A 16,559-nucleotide genomic window follows, 5' to 3' on the forward strand; every position below is an offset into this window, starting at 1 on the left:
ATAACGTGTCCAGCTCACCGTCCTGATTGGATGCTTCTAAACTGTTTGGTCCACTATACTGCACGGTACTCTTCGCAGTCGCTCGCTTTTTCACTCTTTTCGGTTCGTCGACGGCCGGCGCCGGCGTGTTGAGCCTAAATTCTCGTTCCTCGCCGCGCCGACGCTTATCTCGACCGGGGCATCCCAGAAATTTTGACGGACGATTTGTGAAGCTCAAGCACGCACTGGAGCCTCTCGGCGGGCTTCGCTTACCTTTCCCCAGCTCTCCCCATTTTATGATACCGATCTTTTGTTTCGCTCCGCCTCGCTTCCCGCTCGTCCCTTCTTACACCTTCTCTTCGTTTCGCCTCTTGCGACGAAAGGTTGCGCTTTCAGTTTCTTTCTCCAAATGCGTGCAGGTTATATTTTGCTTTTCGCAGCCTCGCACGTATTCTGGGTCTTTTTACTTACCGTACTCACGCGAATCTTTTTTTTTTTTTCGACTCTTTTTGTTCCTGGCCAGAGCACGCAAGCGGAGCTTCGTGGCGCTCAGGGCCAGATGAGCGCACCGCCCACAGGCTTTGTTCCTAAGCTCCTCCTCCTCGGGCTGGCCGTTTCTTAAGGTTTGCGAAAGGAGAAGAAGGGATGTCCGGTCTTTGGAGTGAATGAAAGGAAAGGTCGTTAAAGAAAATTCTCGCTTCTTGTACGTTACTTCTTTTCGGCCAGCCCATCTTTACTCTCGAAAGAGCTGGTTGTGTTTTCTTTTATCACCTATTTGATGCTCTGGGTAGGGATACCAATTTTTATGAAATACGCTACAGAATGACCTGAACTAGTTTGCAAAAATTACCAACACTTCACTGTGAAATACCTCTAAAAAATCTGTCTTTTTTATGCCGGGTTCATCAAGAGTGGTAATGCGTGAATCAGAAACAACCGTTCAAAAATACTTCAAGAAAAACAGCTGTGACGCAAACGTGCTTTTCAGTGGTAGTTTCCACGGACAAAACTGAACAACGAAGAGGCTGACTTACAGAAGCGCGCAGCGCTCATTCAAGAATCGCTGGAGGCATTGCGTCGGCTTCATGATACAACCCCTGTCGCCTTTATTTTTTACCCTGCTTTTTGTTTGTTTTGATTAATTCAGATAACTACAGCACCCCAGCTGGCATTAGTGTCAGAGGAGGTACAAACAACATAAGAGAACAGATGACACCTCAGAGTCAGTTCCGCGTCGATGGCAAGACGTTTATAAGGATTTAATAGTTCGCTATGTTATTTTCACCCTTCAATAACGCATTAAAACAGTAACTGGGGCAGCAGGTAATAAAGTTAAAAGGGGCACAGACAATAGTTCGAACGCAAACTAACTTATGACTTTTTTCACGTGTGTAAACAGGTGCCTTCTTGTAAGCTTCAGTCATAGCCGTTAAGGGAAACATAATTTACATGATTTACAGGGGCTGTTGACAGTTACAACCAGTATTGACGACAATGCCGACGTCATCAAGAATGTGGTAGTCCAGGTGGGCTGGTTGACTGTGACGTAAAGGTGTACTTCAACGCTGGCGCCGACCGAGACCAAGACTGCCGGCTGTGTGTGTGTGGCTTAGTTTAAGTGTTCCAGACACAGCAAGTATACCCATGCATGAGGCACACATTTGAGAGATATAATGGGTCTCCTAGAATTGCTGGCGCCTGCTTAAAAGTTTGCCTGAGCAAGTTCAACACGCTGTTAGCCTTCAGCCTCAGGTAGGGAACATGAGCATTACAGATCAGGTTGCCAGAAAAAAAAAACTGCTAAATATTTATACTCCATTGCAACTGGTAAGTTGATTTCATACATGCAGTCATTTGTGCGTATATGATGCTGATTGGTCTTAAATCCTACGAGAATACATTTCCATTCGTGCAGAGCCATGTTCCATGAGGGGTACCACAACAAAATTCGGTTGAAGTCATTTTCGATGGTTGACAGTCGGCTGCACAATTCATCTCGAGGAAAATGCAGCAGCCATCAGCGTGCAATCTAACAAATGTACAGGGCCCAGAACAGACCCCCTACGGGACACGTGAGAGAGTGCACCAGAACTACGCACTGTTTTTACGGTTTTTTTCTCATGCAGGTGTACTGGTCTACTTCAAGCCGTTTTAAAATATTTTCGGGGTATGTTAAGCACGAATATCTTCTGTAAAAGTAGTGCATGAGACACACAATAAAAGACATTCCATAAATCGATAAACAGATGATCAACCTCTGTGCCTGAGTTATACAGAGGTGTGATTTAGAGTAAACTTGATGAGTTGTGTATCACAAGAAAACCCAGCTCTGTTGGGTTGAAGGAAGTGTTGAATTGAAAGATTGGTTAATACTTCGTCGTGGATTTGTCAAAATAATTTAAATGGCATTCTCAGCCTTTTATAGGAAGCGCTTGAACTGTATCGCCGTGATTACGCGACAAATATCACCTTCCAAATATTCAGTAGTTGCTACGCACGCGATAAAGATTTATTCAAGCATTTAATGATTAGCACTGCTTTAAGGCAAATTTTCCCAAGTTCATCAATTTGCCGCCTGCCTTGAGCTCCACCCATTACTCGTAAATAAAACAAAACATCAGCTTCCTTAGGTTCTGCGAGTCGTAGCTGTATATGACTAAACAATTACGCGTTTAAGGCAGCTTTCTTAGACTCGTTTGTCATTTAGCGCTTTTCTTCAGAAACTGAGAGAGACCACACCTGCAAAAAACAATATAAAACACAATCAGTAATCGCCGGTGTTTCTTCATATAGTTCCCAAGTGTACAACAACAGAGAAGAAGACAAAATGCCTCAAGACCTTACTCGTAATCTGCACTTTTGTAGCAGCGAACGCTCCTTGCCGCAAGGTTCCTTTGCAGCACGAAGTCGGCTGGCGTTCTCTCGCGCACGCCCGCAAGGTAAAAATAAGAACAGGTAACAGACAGCGAACAGTGACTCCTTTCCTTCTTCTTCCCTCTTTCACTGGCGGCATTAGAGTCCCTCCCTTTGTGCGGGTACAGCGGCATTTGGAGGGACACATTTGTGGCCGGTCGCGCCTTGGCGCGATAATCCAGGGGGATGTATGGCGCTCGGGCGTGCAGTGAGGGAACCGCAGGGGCGATAGACGCACTTCGCTTCGTGCTTCCCCGCTTCACACGCTCCATGAAACTCTCCAGACAGGACGGGCTGAAGGTGAAGGAGAAGAAAAAGTATGAGCAAGAAGTGAGAGTTCGGCTCGATGGCGCTTTATCTTGAGCGTCTAGTGAAACTAAGCCAGCGTGCTCTACTCACTTAAGCCTTGGTCATTGTAAACACGAAAGACGAGCGCTTAGCCTCAGCGGGAAACTTCTTGGCGTCGTGGGTTCACTGCCCTTTTTGAAGGTGAGCCTGCAGAAATACCCTTACCCATTACACACCTGTCTGTGGCTCTGCTGTTGCGGGCAGAGGCCTCTAGTGCCTGTGGGCACTGTGGATGTTTGATGGGTTTAAGCGGCAAAATCTTCGCACTCCGCCTTTTTTAACCTCGGTTCTGACTCATGAGCACTATAAAATGTGTGGTGTTTGTTAGCGAATAGGCCAGTACCAGATACTTTACTTCTTCCTTTCATTGAATTAATCTTTCTGATAGAAACGCATAATTCTCCTGCGAACCACGCAAGTATAAATTTGAAACACTATGACGCCGGAGGAAAGCGTGGCGAAAGTCTTTATTGTGGTAAATTAGAAGAGCCTTCAAGTTTTTCAGGAGAGCGAACAGCTCAAAAAGTACCCAGCCTACATGTCGCTTACAGCGGCGCATTGAATTGTCTGTACGCGTTGGCTATAGAGTCGAACGCCGCGGGATCATGACTTTTGAGAAGGTTTAGAGCGTATACGGCGCTGTCCGTAGGTGCACTGCAAGACAGGAAACAAAAGCACACACACACACACAAATATAAAACTAGCGCGTGTTATGCGTGCGCCGATCAATTTATCAGAGCCCGGTAACAACCCCGGTCGCTTGTTTCACCGCCAAAGTCGAGCTCGTCGTGCGCTCTTGGCGACGATGACTTTTTTTTTTTATTTCTTGGCGCACGCCTACACATAAGCGAAATCTCGGCTGAGGTTTCCAGGCAGCCATTTTTAAATATTTTTTTTCCTTCCAGAAACCTTTCTTCCTTTCTTTTGCCCACTCTACAAACCGCGCCTCTGCTGCTTGGTTATGGTTAGAGGCCGTCATGTTATACGGAATATCGCCACGCTAGCTATTCTCGCGAACCTCGTAACATTCGCGTCTTTTGTCACGCGTGTCTGCGCACGCTGACTATTTTTCTCCGGTTAGATAGCTCGCAGACGTAAAACTCTCCATTCGGTGTACCTTTTTGCGCCGCCTAGAAAAAACCAACCTGATTTGTCACTGTCAGAGCATGACCTTTTTTCGCTTATGATCTCCCTTCTATCTCTAAACCCTGTTCAGCGGTTGTTTTCAACTTTCTCTTACGGTAGACTGAGCCTCATTACAACTGTCGGGCCCTGACAGCTCGGTAGGACGAGCGTTTGTCACGCTTATCAGGAACGGCCAGAACCTTTACCCATCCCGTCGCGGCACCTACTGTCTGCTTGTCCCGGCCAGGTGGTCCATGTCACAGAAATCGGGTAGTGTTGATGAACTTATCGCTGGTCGCATGTCCAAGTTATGTCATTCGCATGAATGACCTTAAGCCCTGAGATGACCATTCATGACAGTCAACGACGCGAGAAGCAAGGCGCTGGCCAATCGCTAACTGTTCTTGCGTTCAATTTCATACACTAATTACCTGATGCTGGCTGGATCTCTACCACTACAGTAAGATTAAGCGCACCAGCGACGACAACTGGCGATAACACAGTGACGGGCAGTGCCGCAGATGAGTGTCCACAGAGATTAAAAATAGGCGCCATCAAATGGATTGATGCGGAGGAAATGCCATACATTTTCATTTCACTTGCCAATATGTTCCAGTTCTGATTCTATTCCAATTCAGATTACATTGCCTTTCAATCACCACTCTATTAAAATTCTGATTCTATTGCAACACCGATCCTATTCCATTTCTGATTCCGATTCTATTCTTATTTCATTTTGGTTCGTAATCGCTTCTTTTATTGATTTTTGCTGAGTAATTGCTTGTCCGACATTTCCCCTCTCTCTCCTTAAATGGAGATGGAAGAGAGGGAAGAAAGAAATTATTGGAAGGTCTCACATAGAGAGAGAGAAATCCCCCTAAACACGACTTGCCCCCTACCACCTGCTAGGGTTTGCAGGCGGAGGTTTTACACAGAAGCCACCGCAGCCGTCGGACAATTTTCGCGTTCATCGCCTTCCTAATGCTACAGCATTAAAACTCATTTCGAATTCCAGGAAAGCTCAGTCACGGAGTATAATCTGCGTTAGAATTTATTCTTGCACAAAAGCAATGCCACATTTTGGCAGGCAGATGCGGAAGCCGTCGCAGCAAGCCTATGTTTGCGCTGAGAGCAGGCTGTCATTAACAGACTTGTGGAAATTCGCAGGCCTGTATTTATACGGGTGTCGCGAAAAACTTTTGGTGCCGTAGTTTTTTTCTATTATGATTTTCTAATATATGTTCCCTTCTACTTCATACATATGCATGTTCAGTAGAGCAGACTTCTAACAAGTTAACTCGAGCATTGGAGAACAAAGCAGGTTTCGGTTCAACATGATTTATCCAACTTCTGTATTGAGTGTCCACATGGAAACATCCAGTTTCAATTTTCAATCACTAAGACAACTTGTTTCCCTTAAATGCCTTTTGACGGGAGTGTAATTATTCGGTCATTAAGAAGCAAAAGGATGACACGACTGGACAAAAAAGAATTGTTTTTGTCGTCTTTAATCTTCAGACTAAGGAATGTCAAGGTCCCGCTGTTGCCACGGTCTTCCATTAGTCTTGAAGTGCGTTAATAACGTAATGTAATCAAAATAAACCTTACTATTCCGGCTTCTAGTTTGATTCGTTCAGGCGTCGGCGGAACACGCAGTGACATTCATATCTATTTCTTAAATGACAAGACTATACTTACAGCTTAACCCGCCATTGGAAAAAGGCTGCTGCCTTAGGCGCCGACCCATTTAGAAGGTCGGAAATCTTGAGCAAGATATCGAAATCCGAAGAGCAGCTATGGCGAAGCCCGATAGCTCATCTCGACGCGATTTCGAAATAGTGGAAAAGAATACGTATGTAGAGCGTTACAAAATCCTCGGGCTTTGTGCGGGAGAAATCAAACGCAGCCACGGCTCGCCATCCTCTCTGCAAGTCTTCTTTGCCTCGCTGTTTTTCCTTCTCTCGTCTCCTCGAGCAGTTTTTCATCCTTTCTCTCCTCTCCTTTTGTTCGGTCGTTTTTAATTTCAGTGAAACTGCGCCTTCATAACGCGACTATGCCAGCTAAACCACTACCGTGACGCACAGAAAAGAGCTCAAGGGATCATAGGAATCAGCAACCAAATCGCAGAGCCAATCATAATAAGAAAGGAAGAACCCTGGAAGAAGCGAATAGACAGTCGTAAGGCGACTGGTGATCAACGTATAACGCGGGAAAACTGATATTTTTTTGTTATGTTGTTTATTATATTTATTCTCATCCGTCTTTTTTCCAGTGCCGCACTCAATAATACCTTTCTTTTATTATACCTTCGCTGTCTCTTTTTAGTTAAAAACTGCGGTAACTATAAAATTACAAAAAGAGGCACGTGTACTGGCATGTCTCTTGTTTTTTACCTTCTTTTTTTTTATCGCTTGTTTCTTGCCCTTCTGGCTCCCGACATGCCTAGTTCTGGCAGATATTTCCCCAAGTCTGCGTTTTGCTGTCGCTACACCGCGTCAGTTTCGCGAATGCTCCTTATTCTTTCTGAAAAATTCGAGGTCTCTATCGCGATCTCAATCCCATGTAGGTATATATTTGTCGCAGCGCTGCATCTTTTTGTACCCTGGAGCATTACATTAATCTCAGTCACAGTCACGTATTGGTTGCTTGAATCCACTTTTTTCCTCTTACTCCACAGTGCATAGCAACTGCTTTGGTTTCTGCAGAGAACATCCCTCATTTATTTGTTGCCTTATCCCCGTTCTTATCTCAGTTTTCAATGCATGACAAGTACATGACAGCCGCTCGTGTTCGGAAAATGTCCGGGCAAAGTCTCTCCTATGACCCTCGAAGAAAGAGGAAACGTCTTATCAGCCTTTTCAGCCCCGGCGTCGTAATCGACCCTTTTTACCTCTCTGCCTCCTTTCTTTTCCAAGACTAGAATGAGCGCCATGTGCGAGGTTCCCTCCTTCCCTTATCTGCAGGGGAGTGCTTTTGTAAGCTAGCCTATCAATTTTCCAGCGTCTTATTACTGAGATAATCGATGACGCTAGGCGAACCCTGAAATAAAGAAAGCCCCAGAGATTTCCCACACAGCACACACACACAAAAAAAAAAAGAGGAATGGAAAAAATAAGACTAATGAACGCTAAGAGGCCTTGCAATTTGTGTTTTGTAGGCATAGAAAGATATGAAGGAAGAAGAGCGCCAAGGTTGCTTATCTTCAGAGACCATTGTATAGACTTTTGTTTTATGTTTCATCTCGTTCGCTAGCTTCTTCTAGCGAACGACGGTGTAATCCACTTCATATACGTTTCTCTCGTCGTTATCTTCTTTATCTAATTCGCCCTCCGTTCGCCGCAGCGGTCGAACTGGGTACTCGGGGACGCGGCAAAAATGCTCAAATATAAGCGGCAAGAAAAGATGATCAGAAGCGGTGCCGGCGAGAGGGAACAAGAGCAAGCAGCAGCCAATGAGAATGAAAGGCGTAGGTGGTGGCCGTGTGCTCCTCTGCGTGCTCTATATCGTTATGCTTTCTGAAATGAAACCGCGCGCGGCGCCGCCGTGAGAGGCTGGCGACGCGAAGCCGTGAGAAAGGTGGGGGCGGGGAATCGTTTTCGCCGCGCACAGCGCCGGTGCCACCGCCAGCCGTGGGGTGTTGCCGCGGTTCTGCAAAGGCATTTTCGCAGCAAATCGATGCCGCCAAAAACGCGCGCTGTGAAACTTCTGGAGTTCGCGTTTTAGAGAGAACAGGCAAAAAAGGTTCGGCTTGGTTTCAGACGCAAGAAGGCAATGGTCATCGGTAATTAGCCTGGTTTTCTTACTTCCCGCTCGTTTGTGCTTTCTCTGTTGTGCGGTTGTCTTTTCTGCAGCGGTCACTTGCCAAACTCTCTGAATGTGAGGGCGGTAGTAAGGTATTGCCGCTGAGCTGAGGAGGCAGCATAGATGTATGCACTCGGCGCACAAACACTGCCGACGGTGCCTCCATGCAGCGTGCTCCTTTCCGGCTAAGCCGTCTTCTTGGACAAACTATTGTGATAACAGTTGCAGGAGCACGACAGACATCATAGCAAAGCATCCTTGGGCCACTATGCTCTTGCCACTATGCGACAGGGGGCCCCACATCACAACAGGCAGTGTAGATTGACAGAGCCCCAGTGACAACAAAGGCGGCGTGCAGAAGCTAAGCAACCATACGCCGACGCTCGTTGCCTTGGTGGACTGAAGAAATAATGAGGTGACCACCGCGGCAGTGAACGCTCTTTTCGTTAGGGCTTCCCAATCATTCATTGACCTTATCAAATATCGGTTCTGACATTTTATAATGTTTATGTGCACAGGGGAGCTTTTCTTGTGCGAGACTCCCTGGACTGCGTTGGAGTTGTCCTATGGGTCCTCTCGGCAGAACCGTATCTGTGTTCCTGCGATTTAAGAGGTTTTTGAAATGGGTGCTCTCACGGGGATGCGGCACCGCTATTTCTGCTGTTTCTTCGCTTTTTATGAAATGTTGAAACATTTGGATGTTTTTGTTTTTGTTGTGGTTGTAAGAAATACCAGTAACATGACGAGACAGGACAATGCACTGTGCAACAGCCCATTCCGCCCCTGCTCTCTTCCCGCTGCAGGTGTGTCCGAGGCGGCTCGCACAGAGCGCAGCTTCCGCTCGGCCGGTGCCCCGCCGGTCGCACCCAGCGCCGCGGCACACCGGGCGGCCCCGGCGGCAGCGCCTTCGCTTCCTCCGGACGCGATGGCGGCACCGCCTCCTCCTCCTCCGGGCGCCTCGCTGGTCACGGGCGTGGGCGGCAGCAGTGGCGAGCCGCCGTCCCGGCCGAGCGCCTACTGGGACGACCCCCACTTCAGGCCCCGCTTCGACAACAGCACCGAGCGAAACGTCACCGCCCAGCTGGGGAAGTCCGCGTTCCTGCACTGCAGGATCCGACAGCTCGGCGACAGGACGGTCAGTGCAACCTGCACGAGCACACGTTACTCTCTACGAACGCATTACGCGCCGTGTCTCTTCCCCGAAAACAGCTCTATATATAAGGCATACATTGGAACAACTACCGAGCGCAGAGTTCCGTCCACTGTCTCATGAGGCCCCACGAAAAGAGATCAATCGCGCAAGAACCGTAATGAAATGCCAGTTGTCGCTTACAAATTATTACTGAAAATCTGGCTTTACACGCTGCGATAACCACACAAAATTAACGAGTCCTATCTTCATTCCATACGTATGACATCTACGCGAGCTATTACTGCCATGAAGCGCAAGCTATAACGAGTTTTGGCTCACGCCGTGCAATGAGGAGGCGGAGGACACAGAGAAGAGACAAACACGGCCCAGAAGCGTCATCAACGCCCACGTTAGTCCTTTCTCTGCGTCTCTCGTGTGCACTTTTTATCGTGTGCGTGGTCTAGGTAGGTCGCGCCAACATGCACAATTTTTTACCTCAGTGTGCTGAATCCACTAGCACGGTTTGGCACAGAGCAGCAGGCTCATCAGTGATTTCTGAGACAGATTTATGTATAATTGCGAACACGGATGAAAATCATATGCGAATCAGCAATCACGTTTCAACTCACATGAAATGCGCATGAAAAATACCAAATTTTACGCAGGCTTTCAAGTTTTCATCTAGCTCTGCTTATGCCGTTACACTTTCATTCGCATTATATCTGACAGTCAACAGACTAGGCGAAGCCCACGCCTTACGACGCGCGCAGGTTTCCCCATAGGAGACGAAGGAGATGTCAGAGTTGACCCGTCTGGCTATACTAGATGTCGTGGTGTCAAGAAGGTTATATAACCTCCTTGCGTGCGTGATATAGAGGACTGAGCTTTTGCCTTGCAGGCCGTGTAAATCGACCAGGCCGATTTGCAGGGCAATTTAGGCAGCCTGTACATGTATCTAGACGCGTATACCACGTATACCTATCTTGCTCATCAGCAGCCTGACATGCTGAGCGCCCCCGCATGTATCAGCTGCCGTGGTTACGACCCTCCGGTCGTAAAAACAGGAGAGCGGTGACACCTACAGGGTGCGCGGGCAGCAGTGAGAAGGACGGGACCATTCCTTCTTCATTGATGTCTGCACGAGGAGTGGCGTCGTATTTTGAGATAACGAGGGAGCTGTCGCGGCGACCGGACACAGCGGAATAAAGATGAGCATCGGATCGGGATTTTTTTTTTTTTTGTGCGTGTGGATTTCGCTTACGCCAGGTTTTCCTTTAATAAACGTCCGCTTTCCTAATGCTTGTAAGAGTTGAAGTTTCGCCAAAATTTCTTGAATTTCTGTGAGCGTCATTACTGTATTATTGTTCTTGTATGCAAATATAACGTGCATACAGATATGTTGACATCTGTAACCGACAGTAGTTTCTTTTCTATATTCTTTTTGTCATGAGTGATATTAGAAGAATGGAATGCGCCATATGTCAATGGAGATAAAACGGGACGCATTAGACGTTCGTGCTCGTTTCGACACACCTTCAACGTGTAGAGAGGAGACGTTTGAAGCCGCCGCAGCTGGCAGAAAAAAGTCACTGGAGAATGAAGCCTCGAATTCTCTGCGGAAGTGTCTAGCCTATGCGTGGTATTGGTGAAGGAGTGAGAAACTGTTCACGACACACAAAGGAAAAAAAAAGAAGAATGGCACTGGATAGGAGATACAAACATTTTGTCCAGAGTTCGTGCAGTGCTCTCTTTGGTGTCTTCCAAAGACACATTGTAAATCAAAACAAAATTAGCATAGGCTTCGAGCGATTCTAGGTGGATTTCACGAGCGAGGTTTCTGTCCATCTGTTTCCACAATTTTGGACTGGTTACCTGTGTATAAAGCTGTTTAACCAGCGCTTGACTTGATCCAGGCAACCAGTTTACTGCGACAGTTTGGCCGTCCAGTTTTTAAAGCACAAAAATAAAAGAACCTAATGGGAACAGGTGCCACCACTAAGTAACACTAAGCCATCTATGCAGTGCAGAATGAAAAAAAAAAAGTGTGCAAATATACTTCATGTGAACCTCCTGAACGCCCCTCTGACGGTACTGTGTGCCATTAGCCCGTGTGGATGGCGGCAGCAAAGACGCTTTTGAAGGATAGTTGTTTACATAGTGGCATCGCAATCGCATGCTTAGTCTCTTTCCAACCCCGACCCTTCCCCTCCTTCAAACCCTCCCATGTGCGAGAAGAACGAAACACCAAAAATCAGTATCTCCTTCCTCGCCTTCCCTCCTTTCCTCCTTGAGCTTACCCACATTCAGCCAAAGCCTGGCCCGGCGGGCACATATGTACACGGTGCGAGCCTCGTTAGCTCGAGCTCACGCAAAACCGCGCGGAGTGGGCAGAACGCAGATCGAATTACCGCCCAACGCAGTGAACCGTGGACCGGCAACGTGACATGGGGGAGGTGGGGAGGGGGGTCACTTTTATAGGGAACATGCCGCCCGCTGCGGGTGCTGTGAAAGCGTTGGGGGAACGACCACATCGGGTCTTCTCCGCTCTCTCTTCCTTCCATCCGCTCCGACATCGATCTTTTTTCCGAATTGGAAAGCCATTTCGTTCGTTATCTTTTTGCACTTTTGTGCTGCTTTCTCGAGGCGGTCTCTTGTGAAGAATTTGCGTCATAACGTTGTGGGCACTCATTTCTTATCTAATTAAAGAGAATGCAATTGTAACAGTCCTATCGATCCCATACATTTCTCTTTGATCCCTCCGCCTATGTTAACACCAGCACATTCCTTTACGTTAGCTCTCATGCTTTCTTTTCGCATTTTACTCCGATCCTTTTTCGTATTTGTTCCCCAATTTACAGCTTCAAGGCTAAAGCTTTGCGCTCTAGGGCTTTCTTTTTTGCAAGCGGCATACACCTAACTCCGTAGGGGTTTTCCTTACACACCGAAAACGACTTTCATTGGTTGGTAGACGGGACTGAATTTTTTTCCACGACCAAGTTACCTGCAGTGAAAACACGTAGCACACCATCAATAATTTCACGTACGTATTTGACTGTTGACATAGCACAGCTTGTCTGCGTATTTCAATGCCGAGCATTAGCTAAGAGGACTAGTCACTGGAGTATGCTTCTGGATAACACGAGAGCACCTCACCTGCTCGTCATTCACTTTACTACATTTGACAACGCCTGATGCGCTATTCCGTTCTTGTGCACAAAAACAACAACAGCAAAAGAATGGAACATCGAAGTGATGACCGTCAAACTAAAAAACTCGTGTGGAAGAGGAAAACAAGGACAAAGAGAAGAAGCTCTAATAAAAGAGTTACAAGTAATCCAGAGTTAAAAAGTTTAGCACATAAAAACTACCTGGACCGCCAACACAATTCCGTGTGAAGCATGGCTAAATACGAAGAGCATAAATAATCGAGCTGAGAAGGGTGCATTTAGGGCTGTGTTACGTACGCCTCCTGGAAGGATTTCGTAGCTTATATCACCAGTGCTTCGCAAGGTTTTTTGAGGTCCGAGATTGTTTTTTCCTTCAGTTACGAGTGTGTACATGACAACGTTCTTCCTAAAAACACTTTAGAACACCTACAGTTCCTACAGGTGTTCATTCATCCGGTACTGTCAGTGGTTTTTTCCAGTAATCAAGCGGAAGCTAGATGAGCCAGGTAAGAAACAGCAAATCAAGCAAATGTTGCCAACTATTTGGGTACTTTTGTTATACTCTATATTCATTATTCTCAACAAAAGGCTGCCATTTAAGTCTTGCCGTTCCATCTTGTTTCTGTGTGATGCGGCGCATGCCATAGCTCAATATTTCAGTTTTCACTGAAAGTCATTTATAAGGCTAGAGGGGTCAGCGTAATGTGCACTTAACCACCGCTTCTTTTTTTGCACGAGGCTCCGTAGATTTAAACCGCTTTGTCTTTTTCAATCTGAGACGATCGACACCTCGACCACATTGTAAGGAAAGAATGGGGCGGGTGGCGTTTAGCGGGAGAGAGGCGAGAAGAGGAAGGGACAGCGCCGTTGTAGAGACATGGCTCGTGTGAATGGTGTGCTCGGCTTCATTGTATAGCAACGTGACAAAGTTCTGGGCGTAGTGTGCGAAGATCTCCACACTGCTTCGTTTTTGCGCGCTAAATAAAGACCGGTAGAAGTGATGCCCTTTTCCTAAAAGTCTCAATAAAACTCTCTGTACATTTTTATAGAGATGAAGTTTGACACACTTCGCAAAAGCGACAGCGATTGTTGTTGCTTTTTCGCTTTTCTAGTTCTAGACGCAGTGCGCACTGAATATGGTAAAGCGAGCTTAACTGGTAACCACGAGCAAGAAGAAAAAAAGCGAGAGCTGTCACTAATGACTTCCAGTCGCTGCGCAGCACGTGTTAATAACGATGCTTCCGCCAGCATCAGCGTGGCGGACCCTTCCGCGTTACATCTGGCTTGAACGAGATTCAGGAATGGAAGCAGATTTCCTGGATGATGGAGTTTCGAAGGATGCATAATGATCTCAGCACCGTACTTTTGGTGCAGCAGTGCAGCGTTTCGACTGGAGTTTCTTTCTTTTCGCTTGCTCATTCTTGCTTTGCTTTTCTCTCTTTGATAAGAACAGTCTCGCTATCTGCCTGCTTCTCTCCACCCCCCCCCCCCCCCTCCTACACACACACACACATGCACGCACGCACACATGCAGACACGAAGACAAGCACGAAAGAACGAGTACTTGTGTCGTACTCAGGCGCCCGAGCATGTGCAGATGCTTATTTGTTCGAGCTTGAAAAAGTACGCACGTATTCGCGCTCTGGGGCTATACCGCTACATGCGGGCTCTAATCCGTCATTGGGCCTCCTGTGTTACAAACTGGTGTTGTTGTTGGCCTATGATGAATTGGCGCTTACCTAAAGCGAGGGATTAACATTGCATTTGGGAGACCCGTCTTTGAATAAATAGGAAAAAAAAATTATTTTTTTTAAATCCGTGCAAGCATTCAGAAGTTTCGAATATTAATCAAATATTATTTAAATTGAATATTCATGCTCAATTCGAGACCTCAGTCTCATGCATCTTGAACGTTTGAAAGGAAGCGAATTTTTAGGATGAATCTAATATCCGAGTACTGCGTTCCCAAGCATACATTGTCTTCGTAACTGAGCACGGCAAGGCGAACTTCACACACAGAGACGCGGCAACATGTCGGTACCGTAGCCGCCCTACAGGTATCAAGTTTTTGTTGCTGTATTTTTTTGGACGATATTTTTGCATGGAGGCATTCTATGCCCCTTTCCCTCAGGACAAGTTTGGGCTTAATTTTTGTTAGCATAAATATAGTGTTCCGTACTAGAGGAGCTTTTCTCCGCTCTTTCAGGGCGTGTTGTTATTGAGAAGAGATAACCGTGATGTACTGGTGAACAAGGAATATGCTTCTTGTCTCAGTGATTCTAACTGTGCCTTGAAAGTTAATGGTTGCTAGTTGAATCTTCAGTGAGGCTAGATTCTCTCCCATGTGAAAATAAATATGCTAATCAGAACAAACACACTTCATCTATTTATTCATTTATTTACATATACCTTCAGAGTAGGAGCATTTTAGAGGGAAGTGGGTTAATACAGGGGTTTAACAAACTAACAGGGGATCAAATAATCGCTTCTACATATATGGCCTCTTAGCTGACTATTCTTATTCGGTCGGTTTTTCGACAAATTTGATATTCCTATATTCCTACCCATTTTACTTATCTCTTTACCAGCCATAGATATACTAAGCAGGCTTTCCGCGGTTATGCCGGGGTCATCGTCGGAGCTGTCGAAATAGCAAATATAATCAAGGTGTGTCTTTCGCAAGAAAACATTAAGCATTGTCATCACTTTGGGAACACGTGGTGCAACATTGTTAAATGCATGGGCTCTCTCAGGACAGCCTTGCTGTCACTTCATTGTACCAGGGAGGCCAAGAAACAAGTTTTTTTTGTGTGTTTTCTTTCGCTTCAAACAAGCAACAGGTATATGTTATCTCTGTTGCTTGAAATTCATGCTAGCATGCTTATATTATGCAAGTATTCAGAAATCCCATTTCGGATCATTGTTTATGTGAGAGTAGTGACGGCCCGCAATTTTGAGCGAAGTTCGAAAGAAAACGACATTTATTACAATTCTTTGTAAAAAAAAACGCATGACATGCTGGGCCCCGCTGCGGTGGCTCAGTGGTTACGGCGCTCGGCTGCTGACCCGAAAGACGCGGGTTCGATCCCGGCCGCAGCGGCTGAATTTCGATGAAGGCGAAATTCTAGAGGGCCGTGTGCTGTGCGATGTCAGTGCACGTTAAAGAACCCCAGGTGGTCGAAATTTCAAGAACCCTTCACTACGGCGTCTCGCATAGCCTTAGTCGCTTTGGGACGTTAAACACCATGAAACCAAACCGAAACCAATTATGACATGCTGGACGATGCCCTTCGTGATTCCGTAGCCCCTCCAATCTGTTACGAGTACCTAGTATAAGCCGTGAAAACTGGTTCGCTTGGTAGGTAACTATCCTTAGGTCTTTCGCCCTATCTCTCAAGGATATGCGGTGCCCTGAAACCTCAGTTCAAGTAAATTTACATTTAGCTCATAGCACGCAAATTCCACCTGCTTTCCATTCACATGAACCGCTCGCGGCGCCAGATTTAGCAGTAGCACGAGAGGCACCTCGCTGAACGGACAGTGTCCATTCCAGTATAATACTGAAGAGGATAAGCGCTCCGTCTGCTCTCTTGTTTCGCTGGTGCAAAACATCTCATCATTCCCTCCGTGTCTCACTTTCCTACGCCGAGCCACACTGCATTACTTACCGAAGCGCCGAAGAAAATGGCAGACGCGGCGAATTGTTATGCACAGAGCTCCTAAAACGATGGTGTCAGATCCTCTTACGCCGCTGCGCGGGCCGCCCGGTGAAGCCCTGAGCCGCAGCAGACACTGCAGACGGGCAGTGAAGGGCGAATGCGCCTGAAGACGGTCATCAACCACCGTGGAACAGGAAGGCAGCGAGCGAACTTACGCACAACCTCAAGCACGGGAAACGAAGCGCGAAGGAGGGAGAAGTCGCGTAGATCTCGCCCGCTCTCTTTCCTTCTCTCCATCAACAGGCGAGTTGAAACAGAAGAAAGAGGAAAGAGTGGCTTGCGTGGGAGGTAAGCCGCATGCACTTCTATCTGGTGAACAATGAGCTAAGCTGAATGAGGCAGCCAGCAGCTCTGTTTTTGAAGAAGGAGAGAGGA

The 16,559-nt window shown here is 46.8% G+C and overlaps 1 protein-coding gene across 1 annotated transcript in view; it reads left to right on the forward strand.

The window, feature by feature from the left end:
- Positions 1 to 16,559, forward strand: part of LOC149341304 (neurotrimin-like) — a 261,841-nt gene that overhangs the window by 173,308 nt on the left and 71,974 nt on the right. The window contains exon 2 of the mRNA XM_089543343.1: positions 8,970 to 9,301. Within this exon, the coding sequence (XP_089399469.1) occupies positions 8,970 to 9,301 (332 nt within the window). The remainder of the gene's footprint in view (positions 1 to 8,969; positions 9,302 to 16,559) is intronic.

This window comes from Amblyomma mixtum, chromosome 5, assembly GCF_055824585.1.
Source record: "Amblyomma mixtum isolate Tamu chromosome 5, ASM5582458v1, whole genome shotgun sequence".
Lineage (NCBI taxonomy): Eukaryota > Metazoa > Arthropoda > Arachnida > Ixodida > Ixodidae > Amblyomma > Amblyomma mixtum.